Below are 23,848 nucleotides of genomic sequence, written 5' to 3' on the forward strand. Positions count from 1 at the left end.
GCAGCTTCAGGTAACAAGTAATTAAGCAGTAATGATATATGTATTTATTGGTTCAGACTCGGAGACTTTTGCTATTGTGAACAAAACACTTCGAGTACTTCATAAAAGCCAAGTAGTTCTTGTCGATTTGAAATTAGACAATTTTTAATTAATTGAATAATTGGTATCAAATTTAGAAGTTATTTTGTCAAACAGTTTTCCTTCTAAATGGTTTTGAATTGATAATACATGCACCGTCCTTCTATCAATGGTATGGATATGTTCGTGGCTGTTTTACATCTTCATATTTTTTTATGGGGGATGCTTATGCATTGAAGGACAGTCACAACTACCACCGATTACATAATCAAGTGATTACCGATATGATTGAATATTTACATAAATAATTTTTTAAAAATAATCTAAAAAGTGAAAGATTCTGATTATATATAAGACTATATTGTATAATAAAAATAATAAAATAAAATAAAAAGTCAGAGGAGAAAGTAGAAAAGAAAACAATAATGCTAGTTGTCCCACATTTTTTTTTTCCATATTTGTATCTCATCTGATATATCATTACTTTACTGGAAGGGTATTTTTTTTTTTTTTAATTTTTTTTTTAATTTGTAGTGTCCAATGTATAAATGTCATGTAAGATAGTATAAAATTGTGGTATAAAAATATAATAAGTGTAGCAGAAAAGAAAAATGTAGATAGCGTTCCTCTTGAGAAATATATTGTGTCTTGAATAGACCAATTTTAAAAGGGAGTTCAAATATATATTTTATTCAAATGGCTGTGAATTGGAGTGCTATTTTACAAGAAGAGATCGGTGTATCATGTGTGACGTTTGCCATTCAAACCACATCTGTGTGACAATTTTGTCTTATAGTGTTGGTGGACCATAGAGGTGTCGAGAAGGAGGAGGAGGAGGTGGTGCAAATGAGTTTAATTAGTAGTGGCAGTGGGCGGATGAAAGATGAAACGTCAAAATATTAAAGTGGACATTTTTTGTTGTTATTTAGGATTGAACAGTGTGTTTTTTTTTTTTTTTTTTCGCCACTATGATTGAACAGTGTTAATTCTCCATTAAGTGTATGAAATTTTATGGGCAAAGACAGCGATGAAATTTTAAAAATATCAAAAGGAGATTAATTACGTACAAAAGAGGGTTTCACTCTCACAAAACCAAACCTAAAACACACTCAATTCACTCTCACACCAAAGAGCAAATAACAAAGACAAATTATTGCGCGAACATAGTCATGTACAAATATTAAAGAGAGAAAGATAACCCAGATGTGTAGCAACTCCTACAAACCAAAAGATGACAACCAAAACGAATAAGAGAGATGTGATTCTCTCTCGAAGAAAAGAGAGATTAATTCTCTCACTAATTGGAGAAGCTATTCCTCTTCCATAGGTTGCTGCACCAAGTCACCAACTCCTCAATACAAAGAGGAAAACTTGTAGGCTCTAACAATGAAACTAACAAACTTCTTATAAATCCACAAACAGTTGGGTTGTGTGGGCCCACTTAAAGGACCTCATCAAATTGGGCTTTTAAATTTAAGCCACAATCAACAAGACTACAAGAGCATCTCCAATGCATATTATTGGAGATAATATTCTAATTTTTTGGTATTCTAACTACAAACAAAGTCTCCAATGCATATCAAATATGATATTAGAATGAAAATAGAATTTGGGTACCAAATGGGTTGAAATGGGCCCAGTCTAACTTTAGAGTAAATAGCCCATTGGAGCAATGACTGCAACTCAAAAAATTTTGTCTTCTAGCGCAAATCCAACCTCAAATAATAAAATAATAATATTAGTTGTCCCATATTTTTTTTTTCCACATTTATATCTCACTTTCCACATTTAAATAAATTATTTTTAGGGTTTTTTCTTTAAGTCCATTTTTTAAAATGTACTGTTCATCCGGCCCATACACGACAGTAGAATACTATAGCGGCCCACATTTTTAAAACTAGCACTGCTACAGTGTTTAAATTTTTTTTTTTTCTTCTTCATTTCAGTGTCAATTGGTACCAAAACTTTTTTTTAAAAAATTCATAATTTAGGTAATTTTCATTCCATAAACATGTTAAATAATAACCAACATAAAACACAAAAAATCAAGAATAAGACATCCATAATCTTTTGTGTTTTAATAATAAATATAATTGTTACTATCGAATAGTAACAATCACCTATTGCTACTGCTTGACAGTAACAATCACATATTGCCACTGTCTGACAGTAATAATCACCTATTGCTATTTAGAGGTGTACAATGGGCCGAGCTGGACCGAATCCGGCACAGGCCCAACCCGATTAAAATGGGCCTAGCCTGGCCCGGCCCGTTAATGAGTAGGCCGAGTTGAGCCCGGCCCATATGTATGGGCTGGGTTGGGCCAAGGTTTTCGATTCTGTTGGGCTAGCCCGGCCCGAGCCCGTTTTGTGTTGGGCCGGCCCGTTAATATTATTATTTTTCAATTAAAAAAAAATTTACCATTAAATTGTATTTATAAGAGATTGTTATCTTAAACGTTTTTTTCTTATTTATTGTCTCTTAATAGCTAATATCTTATATTTATTGATTGCCGGCTTTTTAGGAGGACTGAAATGTATTCCTCTCTCTCTTTGCCTCTCTATCTCTCTCTCTCAATGTCTAATCTGAAAAGAGACTTTCCAGTTTTCACATCTTTCAATTAATTTTACTCTTCTCTCATTCAAATTCTAAATTCATAGTAACTATCTCTCTCTTTCAATTAATTTTTCAATCCATCCCGAAAAATGAGTTCTTCATCTTCCAAAAAGCCAGCAGGAAATTTTTTGCTAACTGGTATAAATTCCTCAATTAGGTTAGTTTTTCACTTCCTCAATAACTGATCTTAATTCTCACAAGCCCGACTTCTCAATTTCTCTCAACTCTCTCTCAATTTTTATATTCTAATTTCTTTAACTTTCACAAATTGATCAAGGAACCTTTGGGTAGATTCTGATAAAACAGAGAGAGAGAGAGAGAGAGGAGTGTCTAGGTGAATATCTATCATAGAAAAGTTTAGTGGATTTCCATTTTTTTATAGCTCTTCTTTTTGTATTTTTAATAACTTACCACATTTGGTCCTTCTCATTGCATGGGTTTATTTTGCTTCTAAATTGCACAAAATTAAAGGGATCTTATCATCAAAGATCTCAAGGTCATCGAAGCTCCTATTATATAGTCAACTTCTCAGCATACATAATTTGCTTTTAGCCTTTCACTTGTGGCAGTAAAAAGGGAGGTAAATTTTTATTTTGGTTTATATTAATTGCTGTGCTTAGATGGATCCTAGGGATTACTTTGATTTTGGTGAGTAGCATGACAATATTGATAGCATTCCTGAAAATCTTAATGAAAATCCTATTTCACCTGATGTCCTATTACCACAACAACCCACACCACAACAACCCATACCCACACCTGATAGTCAACAAAGAAAACGCACTTCTGAGGTGTGGAAATATTTTAAAAGAGAAACTAGACAGCGTGGTGATGGAACTTCATATGAAGTGGGTTTATGTAATTATTATGAGAAAGACTTGACATGTGGTAGTAAGAATGGCACTGGTCATCTAGGTAGGCATTCAAAAGCTTGTATGCTTATTCATAATCCTACTGATCCTAAACAAACACAACTTAGTCGATTTGGTGGTAATTTGTCTACATTCAAGTACTGTCAAAACAAAATGAAAGAAGGGTTAGCTAGATACATAGCTTGTTCTGATAAACCATTCACTTTTGCTGAAGATGTTACTTTAGAAGATTTTATACAAAAGTATGTGCAGCCTGATTTTAAACGAGTTTCATGCAATACTATTAGGCGTCTGATTTTGAAATTTTTTAATGAGGATAAGATAGCTTTGATAAATGATTTGTCTAAGGTAAAAGGTGCTATTGCTATTGCTTCTGATTTATGGAGTGGTCGTAATCATATTCCTTTTATTTGTGTTACTGCTCATTACATTGATGATTGTTGGGTTCTGCAAAAAAGAATTATAGCTTTTCGTTTGATTGAGTACCCTCATGATGCTAATTCTATATTTTCTGCTATGATGCAAGTGTTTAAGGAGTACAAAATTGTTGAATTTTTTTTTTCAATTACCTTTGACAATGCTACTAATAACACTAGTTCAATTCAACAATTTCGTCGTGTTTTGAAACCTCCTTATGGAGGAATCTTTTTCATATGAGGTGTGTTTGTCACATTATTAATTTGATGGTGCAAGATGGCTTGAAAATTATTCATGATAAAATTGAGCAAGTAAGGGAAGCTATTAAGTTTGTTGTTACATCTGATTCTAAAATACAAGAGTTTCAAAATCTTTGTAAGACTTATGGGTTAAAACCTAAGATATTGAAGCTTGACATGCCAGTTCGTTGGAACTCAACATATCTCATGCTTAAGGACTGTTTACGCTACAAAACTGTTCTTAGTGATTACTATAATGGTAAGATGAAATATACTGTGTTGAAGGAAGAGGATTGGGAAGTTTGCTCTAACTTTTACCACTTTTTGAAAGTTTTTTATGAGGCTACAATGAACTGTTCTGGTGTTTATTATCCAACTTCTTGTATTGCAATTAATGATTTGTTTGTGATTGCTGAAACTTTCAAGACGTATAGATCTGTTGAGCATTTGGACTTTAAAAAAATTTGTGAAAGCATGGAAGCCAAATATAAGAAATACTGGGAGGAAGTTCCTTATACCTTTGTTTTGGTGCTATAATGGATCCTACAGTGAAATTGAGTGGATTGGAAATACTTTTGAGTGAAATAGAAAAAAGTTTGGGCATCACTTTACCTATTACAATAAGTAATATTCAGAAAACTTTGAGTGATACTTATATTTTGTATGAAAAAAAATATGTCAACAATATTGCACATGTATCACAAGTCCCTCCTCCTATTCTTACTAATTCTTCTTCTAGTAGTCAAACTGCCAGAAATGCCATTTCTAGTAAAGGCAACCAAACTGGTGTAGTGACTTCACGCAATAAACTTTTTAAATACTTAGATACTGATTTTTCTCAATTCATGAATGTCTCAGGAAATGAAAAGTTTGATATTTTAGAATGGTGGAAAGCACATGAAAGAAACTTTCCGGTGCTTTCCATCATGGCATGTGATATATTAACAACTCCGGTGTCCACAGTAGCATCGGAGTCTGTTTTTAGTGTAGCAGGTCGCATTTTGGATGATAGGAGGACGAGACTAACCCCCCAAATTTTGGAGACTCTTGTGTGCATTAAAGATTGGTTTTATGCAGATCATCGAGCTCAAAGTTGGAAGGATGAAGATGCTGAAAGTTTTGAGGATGATGACACATCTTCCCAATCAATTGAATTAAGTTAAATTATTTTTTGTTATATGTTTTCCTTTATTTGTATTATGTATTTTGTACTATATTTTTTATTAGTGGATTTGATTTAACTGGACTAGGTCCCGCGGTTTTTCCCCTTTGGGGTTTTCCGCGTCAACAATTTTGGTTTATTGTTTCAATTTTTAATTTTAATTTTGGTAGTAAAATTGGATAGAAAATGAAATGTCAGCAAAGAAAATTGAAAAATTGGATAGAAAATAGAATGGTATCAATGACTATTTGATTTATTAAAAAATAATAGAAACATAAAATAATTAAAATAATTAATCGGGCCGGCCTGGCCCGGCACGACTCGTTATAGGTTGGGCCATGGGTCCGGCTGGGCTTAAAATTTAAACTAAATGGGTCGGCCCGGCCCGGCCCGAGCGCGGCACGAAGCACGAATGGGCCACCTTTAAATAGGTCAGGCCAGGCCGGGTCGGGTCGGCCCGTTGTACACCTTCGCAGTAGCAATCATGTATTGCTACTGTCTGGCAATAACAATCACCTATTGCTACTGTCTGGCAATAACAATCACCTATTGCTATTGACTGGCAATGGTAATTAGAAATTGCTACTACTTGCCAGTGGCAATCAGGTATTGCTAACAATCACCTATTGCTACTGCCTGGAAGTAATAATCAGATATTGTCCAATGTTACCTGCAATTCATCCATTTAAAATTATGTCTACAAACACCACTTTTTAACGCAGCAACTAAGCATCAACAAATATTTTAAAGGAAAAGTCAATTGTAACCCCACTTACATATTGGCTATAAAATAACATTTTAAATAACAATTACATATTACTGTATAACTCTACTTACATATTGACGATAAAATGAATATGACATATTCTACTAACATAACTAAGATGCATGACATAACTATAAATGATTTGAACAATATATAAAATTTTCAGTAGTACATCTTTGATTCCTACTACCAATACATTGCCACCTAAACAAACATAGGCATGACCACATAATTCTAGTCAAGGAAAAGTCAAGAGAAACAAACCTCCCCTGCCATTGAAACACAAACAATGAATTACCAAATAATGATAATGAAACGCTAATATACAAGTAGTTACACAAACTGATACTATAGATAAGTAGTTACACAAACTACAAGTACAGAAGCTAATGCCACGTTCTACCTTTTAGAAACTCAATTCCTCAACATCATTTAATAATCCATTACTTTCATGGCTTAGCATACAAACCAATCAGTGGAGAGAGAAACCCCAAAATCTGAAATTGGAGTCCTAAGGCCTTCTACAATGGGGATCCCCAAATACTCAATACCCAAATCAATTTTAGGGATCAAAAAGTGTAAAAATATAGATTTTGGGGATCATTAACACAATGGTATTGATGCCCAAATATGGGGATATTAATATTTAACTCATTTACTTAATTTTAAAATTGATTAAGTGCCCGTTAATTAAATATTTAAAATATTTTATGATTAAGAATATTATATTATTGTTAATAATTTAATTAGCTTTTCAAAATGACACCAATATTAATATATTAATATTAAAATATTAAAAACGTTAAACACAATACAATTTATTTTATTTCACAATACAAACACATAAACTAAACAACATTGGCCCCTCAAGCATGTGGTGCGCCTCCTGCTTGGATCCATACGTGCTCAATCAAATTTTCCTTCAAGTGTTCATTCACACGCCTATTTCTAATCAAATTGCGACAGACATTCTCCTCAGGTAAAGATGATGGAGGCCCACCTTGTATGCTTGGTTCCACGCCGTCATACTCTGATTCTGCTCTTCTAATCGCCTCTTCCACGTTAAACTCCTGCCAGGCTGGATCATCTTGTTGTCGCTCATCTTCGACAATCATATTGTGCAATATTATGCACGCTTTCATGATATAACCCATATCATCCATATCCCAATAACGAGTGGGTCGTTTGATAATCTGCCATCGGGCTTTTAAAATCCCAAATGCCCTCTCCACATCCTTACGGAAGCCCTCTTATTTCCTCGCAAACAACCTGTGAGGTTCCGAAACTGGATTGCGTATTGATGAAATTAGAGTCGCCCACTTAGGGTAGATCCCGTCAGCAAGATAGTATGGGATTTTGAATTCCACATCATTGACACTATATTTCACCTTGTGGGCTCTTCCAGATATCTCCCAATCAAAAAGGTGTGAGAAGTCCAACACGGTAATGTCATTGTTAGAACCCGAAAATCCAAAGTTTGCATGCCAAATCCACGTGTCGTATGAGGCAACTGCTTCCAAAATAACGGTAGGTGTATGATAGTGCCCACGATAGTGAGCTTGCTCAGCCATGGGACAATTTTGCCACACCCAGTGCATGCAGTCTAAGCTTCCAATCATTCCTGGAAATCCTCTCTGACGCCCCTTTCTCATGAGTCTTCTCATATCCTCCAAGTTAGGTCTGCGGAGATACTCCTCCTCATAGACGTGGGTGATGGCTCGACAGAACTTATATAGTGCATCCTTTATGGTGCTCTGACTAATAGTTAGTAGCTCTGCAACCCCATCGAGGGGTTGGCCATACGCCATCACTCTCAATGCCGCAGTCACCTTCTGATGGGGTGTGCAACCAAGTCTACCGAGGGCATCTAGCCTGGATTGGAACCAATCATCATGGAGGCACACATCGTTTATAATCTTGTTGAATAGGGGTTGATGCATACGGAAGCGTCTCCGAAACGTCACTGTGTCTTCTATTGGTGCAGGGATGAAGTAATTCTGCATCAGCCTCTCGTGAGCGCCTTCCCTATCCCGACGTGTGTAACGCCGACGAGAACACGTACCACCGTGACGTGGACGTGGGGCGACGACTGATTGCCCCATGGACATAATTACACACCCCATCAGCCTTCTGCCTTCCTCTACCCTCTCGTAACTAGTATCGGAATCGTCATACTCGATCTCGGGAGTACTCGAAGATGACGATGAAGACGATGCGTAGTTGAAAGGATTCATCGTAGTTTTGATCGGATGATAAATTATCCTGAATAGATAAAAACTATGTGAATTTCAATTGACGAAGTTATCACAATTTATAGAGAGTTCATAATAATGGGGTACGTGACCTATCATTTCATGCAGGGTACGTGAATAGTCACTTCATGCAGGGTACGTGAATAGTCACTTCATGCAGGGTACGTGAATAGTCATATCATGCAGGGTGTGTGAATAGTCACTTCACACAGAGTACGTGAATAGTCATATCATGCAGGGTACGTGAATAGTCACTTCATGCAGGGTACGGGAATAGTCACTTCAAATCCACTACATAATTCAAATCCTACTGGTAGGGGAATAGTCACTTTAAACATAATAATTCAAATCCTAAACATAATTTAACTCTCAAGCATAATAAAAACATAATTCAACTCTCAGACATAATAAAAATATAATTCACATCTCAGACATAATAAAAACATAATTCAAATCTACTAATTATTTGGAGGGTACTCTGGGTATGACTGGTTGAGGTCGGTCATATCCGGGTAGTATCCGGCTGAACTAGAGGTAGCATGTGCACGTCTTCTTGCAATTATTTCAGCTTGCTTTGATCCCCAATACTCTCTTTGCATGTCATTCATGTTTGTCAAGTCTTTATCCATAATCTGACCTTCCTCCCACTCTATCGCCCTCTCAAGCTTCACCTGTTATCTTGCTTCTCTCGCCCTTTCTCTTGCTTCTTTCGCCTTTTCTCTTGCTTCTTTCGCCTTTTCTCTTGCTTCCCATGCCATGTTTCTTGCCACTTCTCTTTCTTGCCTCGCCCTTTCTCTGTGATGTCTCATTTCCTCAGCTACACGTGACCTATCATTATATTCGTCAATTGCCTCCAACATATGAATTTGGTGGGGATCAGCTGTCTTGGCCCGCTTTGCTTTATTTCTTCCTAGTGGCCTTGGGCATGACGGGCCTACCGGTTGCCATGATGGTGGATCATCATCTGTATCAAGGCAAGTCTCATCTTGATCATCCGGTGTGTAATCGGTCGGTGCGTCCTGATCTCTGACTCGCACAGTTGAATTTGCAGCTGAGTACTTGACGCATTCTTTTAAATCCTTCCAAACGTGGAGCATGCTAAACTTTTTTCCATTGTTCTTGTCTTTATATATCTCAAGTGCGTCCGCAAACTACAAAAATTATGGCACATGAATAAATTATCAAGTATCAACAATGGAATAAACATACAACATTCAATTAAATATATACATTCATAAAATAAAACTTACCACATCGTTTGAATTCGCACCGCTTTGACGTCTCCTTTCGGCATCCAAAAACGAGGCATAAAATTTGTTGCAAAAGGCGGCAATGTCCTTCCACCGTGATCTAATTGCGCCCATCGTTCTGCCCGTTGGTGTGCCCAAATTACGCTGAAAAACAATGTAAACTTCGGCCCAGAATACATCATTTTTCTGTTGTGCACCGAGTTCCGAATTTGGAGACTTCTCTAGCCAAGCTTGAACTAGAGCAATATCTTCATCTTTGGCCCAACCAAGACCTCTAACCATATTGAATTAACTAAATTTGATGAAAATATGGTGTAAAAGAGAGAAAGATGTGAAGAAAAAAATAAGAAGAATGAGGTTTATATAGAATTTTTGGTGTACTAGCCGTTATAAAATTAAAGGGAATTTTAAGAAATTTTTCTGAATTTTTTGGGATTTTTTTGACATTTTTTTCGATTTTTTCCATATTTATTATTATTATTTTTTTTCAAAAATGACATTTTATTTTTTGGGCCGTTGATCTTCAACGGCACGTAAATCTCCACCATTCATTTTCAAATGGCCCACCTTTTTTGGGCTGACCATTCAATATGGCAGGGAGTCGTTGTAGGCTTTTGATTGCGTGGAGAATTGATCAAAGGGCATGAGAATTGATTGAAGGCATGCAGGAGCTGCAGGGTATTCATTAATGGGCATGCAGGAGCTGCAAGGGGCTGCTGGCTGATGTGGCAGCTCCCTATTCCTTCATGCTCCAGTGAGTCCGCAGGTTGCTTTCATGTGAATGAGAGAGAATATCAGCTTTTTATTTTTTGTGGGCCAATAATTTATTTTGGTTTTGGGTATAGTTTATACCCAAAATTGGGGATAGTTTTTGGGTCTCAAAAAATTATGGGGATCACATTCCGGCCCATTGTGAATGGGCTATACCCATTTTATACCCAAAAATTGGGTTTGGGGTTCAGTTTCTGATTGCATTGTGGAAGGCCTAAACCTGAAATTGGAGTCCCAAAATCTGAAACCCCAATTTAGTGGTAGCGTTACTAGCGTAGGCCATGTTTCCAAACTAAGCTGAGAGAGAAAAGAGATATAGAGATAGGAAGAGAGAGACATACTTGTGAGGTGAGGAGTAAGGAAGGAGGTCGATCTGGAGCTGCGGCTTCTGCTACCTCTTTCTCAAAGCGAAGGGAGGATCATCTTCGTGGTGGTTTGCCGAAGAAAGGCACCGAGATCGATCCAAGTAGGGGCAACGATTGTCCGATCAACGACGGTAACAATGGTGAGTCGCCGGAGAAGGGAGCAGCGGCAAAGCTTGCAGACAGAGAAAGAGAGGGAGATGGAGATAGACGAAGAGAAAAGAAGGAGACGGAGACAGAAGAGAGGACCGGTTTAGTATAAACTGGGCCTCCTTCAAATACAAAAAAAGTACCTGGGTTTTAAAAGTAATGAGAGCCCAAAAATGGACTTTATAATCATTTACTTTGTTGAACAAAAATTGTAAATAAATACAAATAATATTACCCAACATAATTTCACCCAAATTCATTTAAGGAATAGGGGTTTTATTATTTTGGGTACAACCCATTCAAGATGAAGTACATCTCTTAATTACAATCCCTTGAATTAAGGGAATACCCTTTGATTCCAATTGCAATGAAACCAACGGATCACTTTGTGAGTGTTTGGATTTTCAATAGGTGAAAGACCTATTGAAATGAATTTATTTGCGGCTACGGTTGCACCCATATTTTAGGTTGCCTACGTACCCATTGCAGGATCAAACCACACGTAGTTCTAAAGTTTTGGGATTTAAATTGGTGAATGACCCATTTAAAAGTTTGGAGTAATTTGGGTAGGGTTTAGAGCCCTTGGATTTGATTTGAGAAATTAATTCAGGGATTTTTGTGTGTAGAACTAATTTTTGAAGGATTTGGGCGGATTTGATTTAGTAACGGTTGCACCTAAATTTTAGTAGATTGCCTACATACCCAAACGGGATCAAACCGAATGTAGTTCATTAAAAGAATTTGACTTGATTGGCTTTGTGCCATTTAAGGTTGAATTTAGGATTTGAGTTTGAGAGATTTGGTTTTGTACCAATTTAAGAAAGATGGTTTTGTACCATTTGAGAAAGGTGGTTTTGTACCAATTTGAGAGTTTAAATTTGGGGTTTGGATTTGGTTTTGGTTTTGTACCGATTGAGAGAGTTGGTTTTGTACCAATTTAAGAGTGTTGGCTTTGTACCAATTTAAAAGTTTGAATTTGATATTTGGAGGAAAATGTGCCCATTAATATTTTTGTATCATTTATTTGTTAAATGACACATTTTTTATAATGGGCTAACATGAATTTGGTTATGTGCCCACTAATATCTTTGTATCAATTATTTATTAATTGATACTCTTTATATTTTTAATGGGCAATAAGATTCAATTTGAAATTTTCATTTGTGGAGGCAAGCCCAATCCATAAAATGCCATGATCTTGATCCTGCCGTCACAATGAAGCAAACGGTGAGGTCAACGAAAGCTTTGATTTTCATAGCCCTTGTTTTATTGAAAGAGCTATCATCTTGCTTCCTTGCAAGTTCATTGCATCCATTTATTTTCTTTTGTGCATATGTGTGCAGACCAGTTTGATACACTTTGCTCTTGTCATAACTTCTTTGCTAGCTCGAAGACTTGTTCCCTTCATCTGTATCATGCAGAGGAATAGTGGAAGAAGTTATTTTTGTTTCTTCCTTTTCCTTTGGTGGAGAAGCACATTTTGCTTTTGCTGACAGAAGTGCAGCAACATTTTTCATTGTGCTGCATCGCCATAGCTTTATTTTTTTTTTTCTAATTCTTTTCTTTCTTTGTTCCACAACCGTGCAAATCATCCACCAAACTTACATGCATTAATTCTTTTGCCTTTTACAAAGACTTGTCTTCTGATGCATAACCCACTAGTTACCAAGAGGTAATCTGGTCCTTGACTTTTGTACACAATTAAAGCCCAAAAGATGGATGCAATTAATGATGTTAAACCATTTTCCTTGACACGTGGAAAGGTAAGTCTTCACACTTGTAGTTTAAAGTATTTTGAAGCAAGGCTTCAAGAGAACTTGATTTTTTTTTTTCTTCCCAGCATACCAGTACCACTACCGCAAGACTACTGCTTTTTTTTTTTTTTGGTTTGCAGGTACATACCCGCAAAGAGAAGGACATCCCTTTTTTTTTTATTTTGTTTTCTTGGCTTTATGCCACTACAAAGATGACAAATGCCATTTATATTTTGTCTTGACTTTCTGTCATTTCTTTATTTTCTTTGTCTAATGCAAAGGAAATATATCTCAGCCATGAGACTTGATTTCTTTGTTGGCTTAGATGGTAGAGAAGGTCATTTCCTTCGTGGGGTTCAGCATAGAACCACCAACTTGGAAACTTAATTTTGTGGGGTTCAGACCAGAACCCCCATCTCTTAAGAGATGATAGATTTATGGGGGGTTCAGACCACAACCCCCATCTTTTTCTTTTAATCGCTATCTTGGGCCTCTATCATTACCAAAGAATTAATTTTTTTATCTCGTTGTTTTGGAAATTGATGACTCCCTTTTTTTTGTCTGTTTGCAAGTGACCCGTAAGGAGAAGGCCAGCCCTTTTTTTTACTTTGTTTTCTTGGCTTTATGCCGCTTCAAAGATGACAAATACCATTTATATTTTCCCTTGGCTTTATGACATTTCTTTGTTTTCCTTATCTAATGCAAAGGAAATATATCCCAGCCATGAGACTTGATTTCTTTGTTCGTTGATGGTAGAGAAGGTGATTTCCTTTGTGGGGTTCAACATAGAACCACCAACTTGGAAAATTAATTTTGTGAGGTTCAGACCAGAACCCCCATCTCTTGAGATCGAGAGGATAGATTTATGGGGGGTTCTGTCTCTGAACCCCCATCTCTTGAGAGATGATAGATTTATGGGGGGTTCAGACCACAACCCCCATCTTGAGATGAAAGTGATTTATGGGGGGTTCTGACCTAAACCCCCATCTTAAAAGAAAGAACACCGCGAAGGGCCACTACCTTGAATTTGAACAGCAACGGTCTTCCAGTAATTCTCTCTTCTCTCTGTACTTTCTCCTTCAACCTTTCGGTCTTCTCCCCCTCTTCTCTTCTCCTCATTTTTCTGAATCCCTTATGCTCTATTTATAGAGTCCATGAGAAGTCCAAGTGATGAGATCATATGGAGATGAGATAACTCACTCCATTTAAATTTAAACTCATCAGAAAAAACATAATTAAGCTTTCAGATAAATCCACATTATCTCACTTTTCAATTTGTTTTCATTTGAAATTAATGTGACACATGGTATATGGGGATTTTATATCAACCTCAACCTTTGTATTTTTTTGAATTTTTTTACAGTTCAACAGATGCCCCCTCAAGCATCGTGCGTGGAACGGCTTTGCACGTGCGAGGCTTAAAATTTCTTCTTTTTGAGATCCATTTATAAAGACACACTTAAGGCTTCTTTGCAACTTGTCCATAACATAAATGGAAGACTTTGTAGTACACAGCAGTTTAATCATGTGCAGATACTATTGGTGGAGAAAAGTGAAATTTGAGATTTTACGGCTGTATCTAGCTTTTGAGGTTAAATTGCCTACGTACCCTTTTAAGGGATCAAGCCATACGTAGTTCACCCCTTTGATTTGGGGAAGAAATGATTTTTTTTTTTGGTGGCTGCATCTAGCTTTTGAGACTAGATTGCCTACGTACCCCTTTGGAGGGATCAAGCCAGTCGTAGTTCAAAAGAGAGTTTTTTTTTTTGTACCTTAATTTTTGCTTGAGCTGCCCTTTTGGATTTTTAGCTCAACATGCCTTTTTTTTTTTAAGCTCAACCCTAACTTTTGCTTGGACCGCCCTTTCGGGTTTTCAATCCAATGGGCTTGCTCTAAATTTTGCCTAGACCGCCCTTTCGGATTTTCAGCCTAGCGAGTTTTTTTTTTTTTTGAAACATGTGGCTTTAAGTTAAATCCACCACTATCTCATTGTTGTCGATCATCTCTTGGATTATGTCCTTGAGAACGTTGCAATCCTTTGTGGGATGACCAGTAACTTGATGATACCGACAATATCCGGAGCTATTTGCCTTCTTGGCTTCATTCGGTCGTTTTGGTTCAAGAAGCTTGATAGCTTTGGCTTTGAGAAGCTCAAAGAATATTTCCTCGACATCCTCTTCGTCAAAGGTGAATTTGGTTTCTTTCCTTTCTTTGAGCATTAGCTGTCTTGGTTCCTCTTTTCCTTTGCCCCTATCAGACTTTTTGTCAATTTCAGCAAAGGTAGCCATTGACTCGGTCTCCTCCTCACTGTCAGTTGTCTCATGTCTTGAGTACACCTCTTGGGTTATGGTTTTCTGGCGTGCAATTTGTTTTTCAATGTTGCATGCCTTTGAGACTAATGCATCAAACGTTTGAGGTTCTTGAGCGCAGACAAATGATGCTATCTCAGGCAAGAGATTGCTTGAACAAATTTGTACTGTAGATTATTCACTTAATTTCTCTATGTATTGAACATTAAGGCTTCTCCATCTGGGAATGAACTCATTGACATTCTCATAGGGGCCTTTCCTAGCTCCAGTCAAGTCAACAAGTGTGACTTTTTTCTTGGAGTTGACAAATTGAGCTAGAAATGCTTTTTGCATGTCTTCCCATGTGTGAATGGAATATGGTGGTAAATGAGTATACCAGGTGAAAGCTGATCCTTTGAGCGACTGAACAAATTGCCTTATGAGCAAGGCATCTGACTGTGAAGTCTCCCCACAAGCTGAATAGAAATGAGCCAAATGTTCAAGGGGAGAGCCATTTATCCCATCAAACTTATCAAAGATTGGTTTGTGATAGTTTTTGGGGAATGGGCATGCATCGTAGTGGTCTGGGTAAGGTTTCAAGTACCAAAGAATTGGTGGATTTTGGGACATTAGAGCTTTCTGGATTCCTTCAGCTACCAGTGACTCTATGTCTTTTTTAGTAAGCGGACATGTGGAACCTTGTCCCTTTCCCGATTTTCCACTATTGTCAACATTAGCCTTGGCTAATTTAGCAGTCAATCTTGCTATTTCTGCATCATGTTCAGCCTTCAATTTTTCCATCTCTGCCTCTTTTTCAGCAATCTTTCTTTGCAATTTTTGATTTTGTTCCTCAATACTCGTTGTGCTAATAACCATAACTGACATGTACTCGGACTTTATGTCCTCATTTGTCTTGAACACATAAGATTGAGTTGTTGATTTCTTTGGAATTTCCTCTTCTTGAAATAGAAACTCGGCGTCTCCATATAGAGGATTGGAAGACCATGTCGGGTCTTCATCTTTAGAGGTGTCATTTGAGATTGACATATCCTCTGGGTACCCATATGACATCGCCCAAACCCATGCAAAAACGATGGGGGTTAATTGTGGTCTTGGCTCGACCTGGGACTCAAGGAATGCCCCCTGTGTTGGGCCCGTAAAATCGTCCATTGTTGATTGCCCCCATGGGTATGGTCCTTGAACAACTCTACCATGCCTCATGTGTTGGTCGGTAGAATGTGAACCAAAATCTTGTACTTGGGATTGGGCACTTGTGTGAATGATATCTTTTTTGATGGGTGGTGGAAGTGTTGTTGTAGCTTCCATTGATGCTTGTTGTGTAGATTTGAGGGTCTCGGCCTTTCGGCTTGTTGGAACCTCCTCTTCTTCTTTGTTGGAAATTATCATGGTTGACTATGTAATGGTCAAGTTGATTGGTATAGACCCAATCAAAATTTGGGTAGTCTTGGTGACTATGTGACTTTTGGCCTTGGTGGCTTTGGTTGTGGATGATGTTGCTCCAGCAACTACTTTTGAAATGGCCCTAGCAACCTCCACAGCACTAGCTTTTACGGCTTTCTTTCTTAGAGCTCTTGTCATCCATTTCTTTGAGTTTTTGGTGGCATTCTTTGATGAAGTCCTTACTAGTTAGGTCTTGGTGACCTTGGCTTTGACTCCAGCATGTAGCCTTGGAATGTTGCTTGAAATTGGTGCTTGACTGATGACAAATGTGGTACGGTAACCAGCACGTTTCGAGCATCCGCTCTTTGCTTGAGAGGCTGAGAGCTCATGGAAGTACATTGTGACTTGTGGTGCCATTTGATTTATCTCTCTGTCTCTTTTGACTTTCCTGAGAGGCAAATGCAATATAAATGATTAGTTCCATTATATTGGAGATGAAAGGGAGAATGGGTCCCACTGGGGGTGCTAAAAATTATGTTGAACAAAAATTGTAAATAAATACAAATAATATTACCCAACATAATTTCACCCAAATTCATTTAAGGAATAAGGGTATTTTGGGTACGACCCATTCAAGATGGAGTACATCTCTTAATTACAATCCCTTGACTTAAGGGAATACTCTTTGATTCCAATTGCAATGAAACCAACGGATCACTTTGTGAGTGTTTGGATTTTTAATAGGTGAAAGACCTATTGAAACGGAATTTATTTGCGGCTGCAGTTGCACCCATATTTTAGGTTGCCTACGTACCCATTGCAGAATCAAACCACACGTAGTTCCAAGGTTTTGGGATTTAAATGAGTGAATGACCCATTTAAATTATTTGAGTAATTTGGGTAGGGTTTAAAGCCCTTGGATTTTATTTGAGAAATTAATTCAGGAATTTTTGTGTGTATAACTAATTTCTGAAGGATTTGGGCGGATTTGATTTAGTAACGATTGCACCTAAATTTTAGTAGGTTGCCTACATACCCAAATGGGATCAAACCGAATGTAGTTCATTAAAAGAATTTGACTTGATTGGCTTTGTGCCATTTAGGGTTGAATTTAGGATTTGAGTTTGAGAGATTTAGTTTTGTACCAATTTAAGAGAGATGGTTTTGTACCATTTAAGAAAGGTGGTTTTGTACCAATTTGAGAGTTTAAATTTGGGGTTTGGATTTGGTTTCAGTTTTGTACCGATTGAGAGAGTTGGTTTTCTACCAATTTAAGAGTGTTGGCCTTGCACCAATTTAAGAGTTTGAATTTGGGATTTGGAGGAAAATGTGCCCATTAATATTTTTGTATCATTTATTTGTTAAATGACACATTTTTTATAATGGGCTAACATAAATTTGGTTATGTGCCCACTAATATCTTTGTATCAATTATTTATTAATTGATACACTCTTTATTTATTAATGGGCAAAAGAATGAGAACGAGTCATAGAAACCCTTTGCCAATTGGTGTATTGGGTTGGCGTTTGGCTGTGAAGCCTTCAAGTAGCAATATCTTGACCAAAGGAGCTGAACTTTCAAATTAACTACTAGCCCAGCATATGCCTTTCATGGATTAGAGTAATGTGGAGGGCCCACAAATTTTTGCTCTTGGGTCTTTGCCTTGTTGTCACATGTGACTTGGTTTCCTTTCGACCTGCAGTAGGCTCCTCCAAGATTTCAGTTAACTTGGCCTTGGTAGCTAACTTGCTAAGACTCCAATATCTGCACTTATATCTCAATTAGTTATTGAGTGAAGAGGAAGGCTTCATCGCATGGGCCAACATCGAAGAGGCATTTAACATGCATTGGATACTGTACAAGAGTTGAGTGAAAGAAGCCATTTTTGTTTCTTCTTGATCTCATGTGGGACCAGCTTCACAAGCCTTTCTTTAGCAATTCTTTTGGTGCAGCAAAATCTTAGACTTCTAATGAACTTCAAATGCCTTTAAAAGAATTTAAACTGCACCTCCATTGCTTGTAGGATCAAAGAATCTCACAGTTAGCATAGCATCAAAAGAAAAATATTTGTTCATGCTTTAGTGCACAAAAACTAGGCTTTATGCCTATGTCTGCAATTTTCCTTTATATAGTGATAGGTCATAAGCCTCCTATCTTTTTCAACTCTCCTTTTGATTGCAGCCATTGTCAACTCTTTTTCTTTTAATCACTATCTTGGGCCTCTATCATTACCAAAGAATTAATTTTTTTATCTCTTTGTTTTGGCAATTGATGACTCCCTTTTTTTGTCTGTTTGCAAGTGACCCGTAAGGAGAAGGCCAGCCCTTTTTTTTACTTTGTTTTCTTTGCTTTATGCCGCTACAAAGATGACAAATGCCATTTATATTTTCCCTTGGCTTTATGACATTTCTTTGTTTTCCTTATCTAATGCAAAGGAAATATATCCCAGCCATGAGACTTGATTTCTTTGTTCGCTGATGGTAGAGAAGGTGATTTCCTTTGTGGGGTTCAACATAGAACCACCAACTTGGAAAATTAATTTTGTGAGGTTCAGACCAGAACCCCCATCTCTTGAGATCGAGAGGATAGATTTATGGGGGGTTCTGTCTCTAAACCCCTATCTCTTGAGAGATGATAGATTTATGGGGGGTTCAGACCACAACCCCCATCTTGAGATGAAAGTGATTATTGGGGGGTTCTGACCTGAACCCCCATCTTAAAGAAAGAACACCGCGAAGGGCCACTACCTTGAATTTGAACAGCAACGGTCTTCCAGTAATTCTCTCTTCTCTCTGTACTTTCTCCTTCAACCTTTCGGTCTTCTCCCCCTCTTCTCTTCTCCTCATTTTTCTGAATCCCTTATGCTCTATTTATAGAGTTAATGAGAGGTCCAAGTGATGAGATCAGATGAAGATGAGATAACTTTCTCCATTTAAATTTAAACTCATCAGATAAGAGATAATTAAGCTTTCAGATAAATCCACATTATCTCATTTTTCAATTTGTTTTCATTTGAAATTAATGTGGCACATGATATATGAGGATTTTATCTCAATCTCAACCTTTGTATTTTTTTGAATTTTTTTACGGTTCAACATACTTTTATTTTTATAACCCTTTTTTTTTTAAACTTAGTTTTATAACTCTTTTGCACATGAAAAGTCCACAATACCCTTTATATAAATATCCACATATATACCAAATTAAACATCATTTAGTTGATTTTTTTGTTCTCCCTCTCTCTTCACCTCCCCCCAGCGATCTCTCTCTTCCCCCTTCTTCCAGCGATCTCTCTTCCCTTTTTGGTGTGTCTAAACTGAAGCAATATAATGGACCTCAGTAACCATGGTTGGCCTTAGTTTTTACCCTCTCTCTCTCTCATTGCAATCTGGATTCTCTTGGATTCAAATTGGTTGATTAATCAAATTTAGCCTAAAAATACTTGAAACCCAAATTCTTACTGATTATAAAAGTAAATATAAAGCTCCAACTATGTATGAGAATTTGGGTTCAGTTGGATTTAGATGGTTGAAGTTAAAACCAAATGGAAAGAGCCCAAGTGCATTCTGTTTTCTATCTATGATCCAAGTTTTGTTGGATTCTGTTTGGATGTTCAAGATGATGTTTCCCTAATTTTCTTAATCAATTATTCCAATACATTGCATAGTTAGGAATTCAGCAGTGAACCATTAAAAAATTGATTGTATCATGTATTTTCAACTAGAAATAAATATGGATCATTGCCTGAAAAATCCAACTGCTTATTTATGGTCTCCAAAAATGATTGTATTTCTTCCATGTGTGGGTGTGTTTTCTCCCCCATAATGAACTCATGAACGGCTCTATTTCTCGTTGGAGGGGGGAAGAGATAGGTCGCTGGAGGCAGGAGGAAGAGAGAGAACGAGAAAAAAAAAAAAAAAAAAAGTCAGACACACCATAGAGGGAAGAGAGAAGAGAGATCGCTGGAGGAGGAGGAGGAGGAGGAGGAGGAGGGGGGGAAGACTGAAGAGAGAGAGAAAAAATTAGATAAAGGAAGTTTAATGTGGATATTTATATAAAAGGCATAGTGGACTTTTCATGTGTAAAAAGGATTATAAAAGTAAGTTTCAAAAAAAGGGGTTATAAAAATAAGGGGTTTTTATTCAATTTTGGTATCTAAATTTTGGGTCTTGTTCTAACTAGGTACTTAAATTATTATTTGTCTTAATTTTATACTTAAACTTTTATTTTGTCCCAAATTGGTATACAATATGACTTTTGTTAAAAAAATATTAACAAAATTTGGTCAAGGGTGTTACACATGTTTATATCTAGGATTAATTTGGCCTATTCACATTCCTATGTTGACTTAAATGTCCCTAATTTTGATGTATTATTTTTTTAAAAATCACCTTATATATTAAATTGGGACAAAATAAAAATTTAGATGGGAAATTAGAATAAATAATAATTTAGGTACCTAGTTAGAATAAGACCTAAAATTTAGGTACCAAAATTATAAAAGACCTTAAAAATAATTTGGAGTTGACAGTGAGTCATTTAGTTCAATTTCCCTAACAGTGTGTTTGGATGCAGAAAAAAAGCTTGGGATTTAAAAAAAAGTCAGTATTTCATGCGTGGAAAATTGAAAGTTCCGTGTTTGGCCAAATTAACAGGGAAATTCATAAATTACGAGGGAAATATTTGTGGAATTTACATAACTAAAATCCTAAGTTTAAATTCCAACAAAATAGGTGTCATTTTACAATTCTTATGCAAGCATGTTCGTATGATTAATCGTCTGGGCATAACGACAAGTCACACAAGGCCTAACACCATGCTGTTTGGGCCTAGACCCAAAAGACTAAGCCCTTCCTGGGCTCCTAGCCCATGATCTACTAGGCTCCGGCCTCATAGGCTCCGGCCCCCTGGGCCCCGGCCTCTTAGGCTCCGGCCTCCCAAGCTCAAGCCTCCCGGGCCCCCGACCCGTGTCAACTCACTCGGATCCTCGAGACCGGTGCCACGTGGCGCTCCTACAGTGCAAGTCACCACAAAGGACACGTGTCGTCACCGGATTGGTTGACACTCTTCCAAAGGTACTATAAAAGAGGTACCTTCTGTTCACAAAAGGACAACTGAAATCATTATTATACTATTCACTCACTCTGCTCTCAGATCTCTCTGAACACTGACTTGAGCGTCGGAGGAGCTTTGGCCGGCACCACACCGGTGCCCTTCCCGCTCACTTTTGTGTACTTGCGCAGGGTGCTTTGGATATCATTCTCTCTCATTACTCACCAGTCGGACCCAGCTACCCGTTCCTGCCCCACTTCGACGTGTCGTCCTCTCAGTGGCGGGTCAACGGGCCTATGTGGTTCGACTCGACGTTGACTGCTCTACCATTTTTGAGCATCAACAGTTTGGCGCCGTCTGTGGGAAAGTTACAACTTTTCCCCATTGAATTCTCTACCCTCAGTTGAGGTGCAAAAACCTTCCGAGCTTCCGAGCTTCCTAGCTTCCGAGCTTCCGAGCTTCCTACCTTCCTAGCTTCCGAGCTTCCGACCCTCACGATGTCTGACGGAGGTCCTATTCTTGACCAAGTCGACAACACCCCGGTGGGCGACAAGCGAGGCAAGAAGACTGCCGAATCTGATCAGGAGGCGTACATCCAGCGATTGGAGGCTCAGCTCCAACGAACCCAGGAACAGCTCGACCTCCAAAAAGATGCAACACAGCTGTATGAGCGACTGCTCCGCGATAGGGAAGAACACACCACTCTCCGGAGTGGTGAGAGGAGGAACCCCCATGACAAAGACGAACACACCACTCTCCGGAGTGGTGAGAGGAGGGACCCCCCCCCCCCCCCGAAGGGACCAAAATGTTCCGCGTCAATTGGATGCAGGGCAAGGTAGCCATCCACCCCCAGGTTTCCAAAAGAGACTTGTCCACCCGGTCAGCCGGGCTCGATATGGCGAGCATCCTACCCGCTCTGAAGAGTTCCACATTTATCGGGACTGTTGTCATCTGCTCGACGACAACCGCTCTCGGCGAGAAGAGCAGCGGACGAACCGGGGTGAATCCAACCCACGCTCCCAAAACTTGGGGGAAGAGCAGGCTCCTCGTCCCAAGCGACGACGGGGAGAAGAGCAGGTTTTCTCGGCTGGGCGCCGCGCAGAAGATGACACTTTCACAAGTGAACAAGTCGCTGACTCCGGTAACAGCGGTTCTCTTCCACCAGACCAACTCCAACAACTTCTCATGGACATCAGTGAGCGCCTAAGAAGAGTGGAGGGGGGAAGTCGTGGTGGGCACCCATCTTTAGAAACAAGGGAGCTGCCTGGACCTTTCACAGCTCGCATCCTATCCACTCCTCCGGTTAGCGACGTCCGACCTCCCAAGATCACTCCATACACAGGGAAGGAAGACCCATATGACCACCTCATGAGTTTCAGGTCAGCCCTGGAGTCCAAAGGTGCTGATGACGTTACCAAGTGTCGAATCTTCCCTTCTACCCTCTCTGACAGTGCAAGGGACTGGTTCTACCAACTTCCTCCAGGCTCAGTTGATTGTTTCAGCGAGCTCCGAGAGCTCTTCCTGGGCCAGTATATCATCCAAACCGATAGAATTTACACCACGGATGACCTGACGCGGGTCCGCCAGGGCAGCAGGGAATCCCTCCGGGAATACATCACTCGATTTCAGCTAGAGCGATCCCGGTGTCGCGATTGTGATGAGAAGGTAGCCTTCGCTGCTTTCAAGGGTGGTCTCATAGAGAGGGACTTCCTGTTTGAAATCAACCGCCGCAATCCGCGCACCTACAAGGAACTCATGCACGAGGCCATTGCCTATGCCACGGCTGAATTCAAAACATATTGGAAGAAGCCGCCTACCATGGATCGCCCAAATACCGACCAGGCCATCATAGTGCCACCCCAGCCCAAGCCCTACTCGGGTAACCAGCATGGGGGGTCCGGGAAAAAGTTCAATAAGTTCACCAAGAAACAATTTGGTGATGGTAGAGGTGGAGGACAACGAAGGGAGGAAACCTATCAGACATCCTATGCCTCCAGGTTCAAAGTCTATACAATTCTTACTGTTACTTATACAGAGTTGTATCCCCAGATCAAAGACATACTTCCTAAGCTCCCACCCCGCCCACCACAAACACGATACTGGGCTAACAAGAATTTCTTTTGCCTTTACCATGACGACCATGGCCATGACACCGAAGCATGCAGAGCTTTTAAGGAGGCAATAGAAACTTTGGTACAGGAAGGAAAGTTGGATGGTTTTATAGACAAGGAGGCCACCGAGAAGGCCAAGACTGACGGACAACGCCGGAGGCGGGTCAATACCATCTGTGGGGGCCCGACCCTCGCTGGCAACTCCAACAGAGCTAGGAAGGAAGACGCCCAAAGTGCTCAACCATGCTCCGGCGTTATGGTTGTAGACTTCCACCGTAGCAAAAAGACTCCTAAGCTCGGGTGGT

At 38.7% G+C, this 23,848-nt stretch overlaps 1 protein-coding gene, 1 long non-coding RNA gene and 1 pseudogene across 2 annotated transcripts; 1 reads left to right on the top strand and 2 right to left on the bottom strand.

The window, feature by feature from the left end:
- The first annotated feature begins 2,663 nt into the window (after positions 1-2,663).
- On the top strand, positions 2,664-5,517 carry LOC147299741 (uncharacterized). The gene is made up of 2 exons (XR_015119903.1): positions 2,664-3,275; positions 5,082-5,517. It is a non-coding gene; the product is annotated as an uncharacterized LOC147299741 (long non-coding RNA).
- A 1,884-nt stretch (positions 5,518-7,401) lies between these two features.
- On the bottom strand, positions 7,402-8,385 carry LOC147299742 (uncharacterized). The gene has a single exon (XM_086232120.1). It carries the CDS (start codon positions 8,383-8,385, stop codon positions 7,402-7,404), a length of 984 nt encoding a protein of 327 aa, XP_086088246.1.
- Positions 8,386-14,654: 6,269 nt separating this feature from the next.
- LOC147299743 (uncharacterized) lies at positions 14,655-16,385 on the bottom strand (annotated as a pseudogene).
- Positions 16,386-23,848: the final 7,463 nt, after the last annotated feature.

Source organism: Dryas octopetala, chromosome 1 (genome assembly GCF_963921425.1).
Source record: "Dryas octopetala chromosome 1, drDryOcto1.1, whole genome shotgun sequence".
NCBI lineage: Eukaryota > Viridiplantae > Streptophyta > Magnoliopsida > Rosales > Rosaceae > Dryas > Dryas octopetala.

Excerpts from the sequence above, each read along its gene's own strand:
- LOC147299742 (XM_086232120.1), bottom strand. The coding sequence starts at position 8,385 with ATGAATCCTTTCAACTACGCATCGTCTTCATCGTCATCTTCGAGTACT.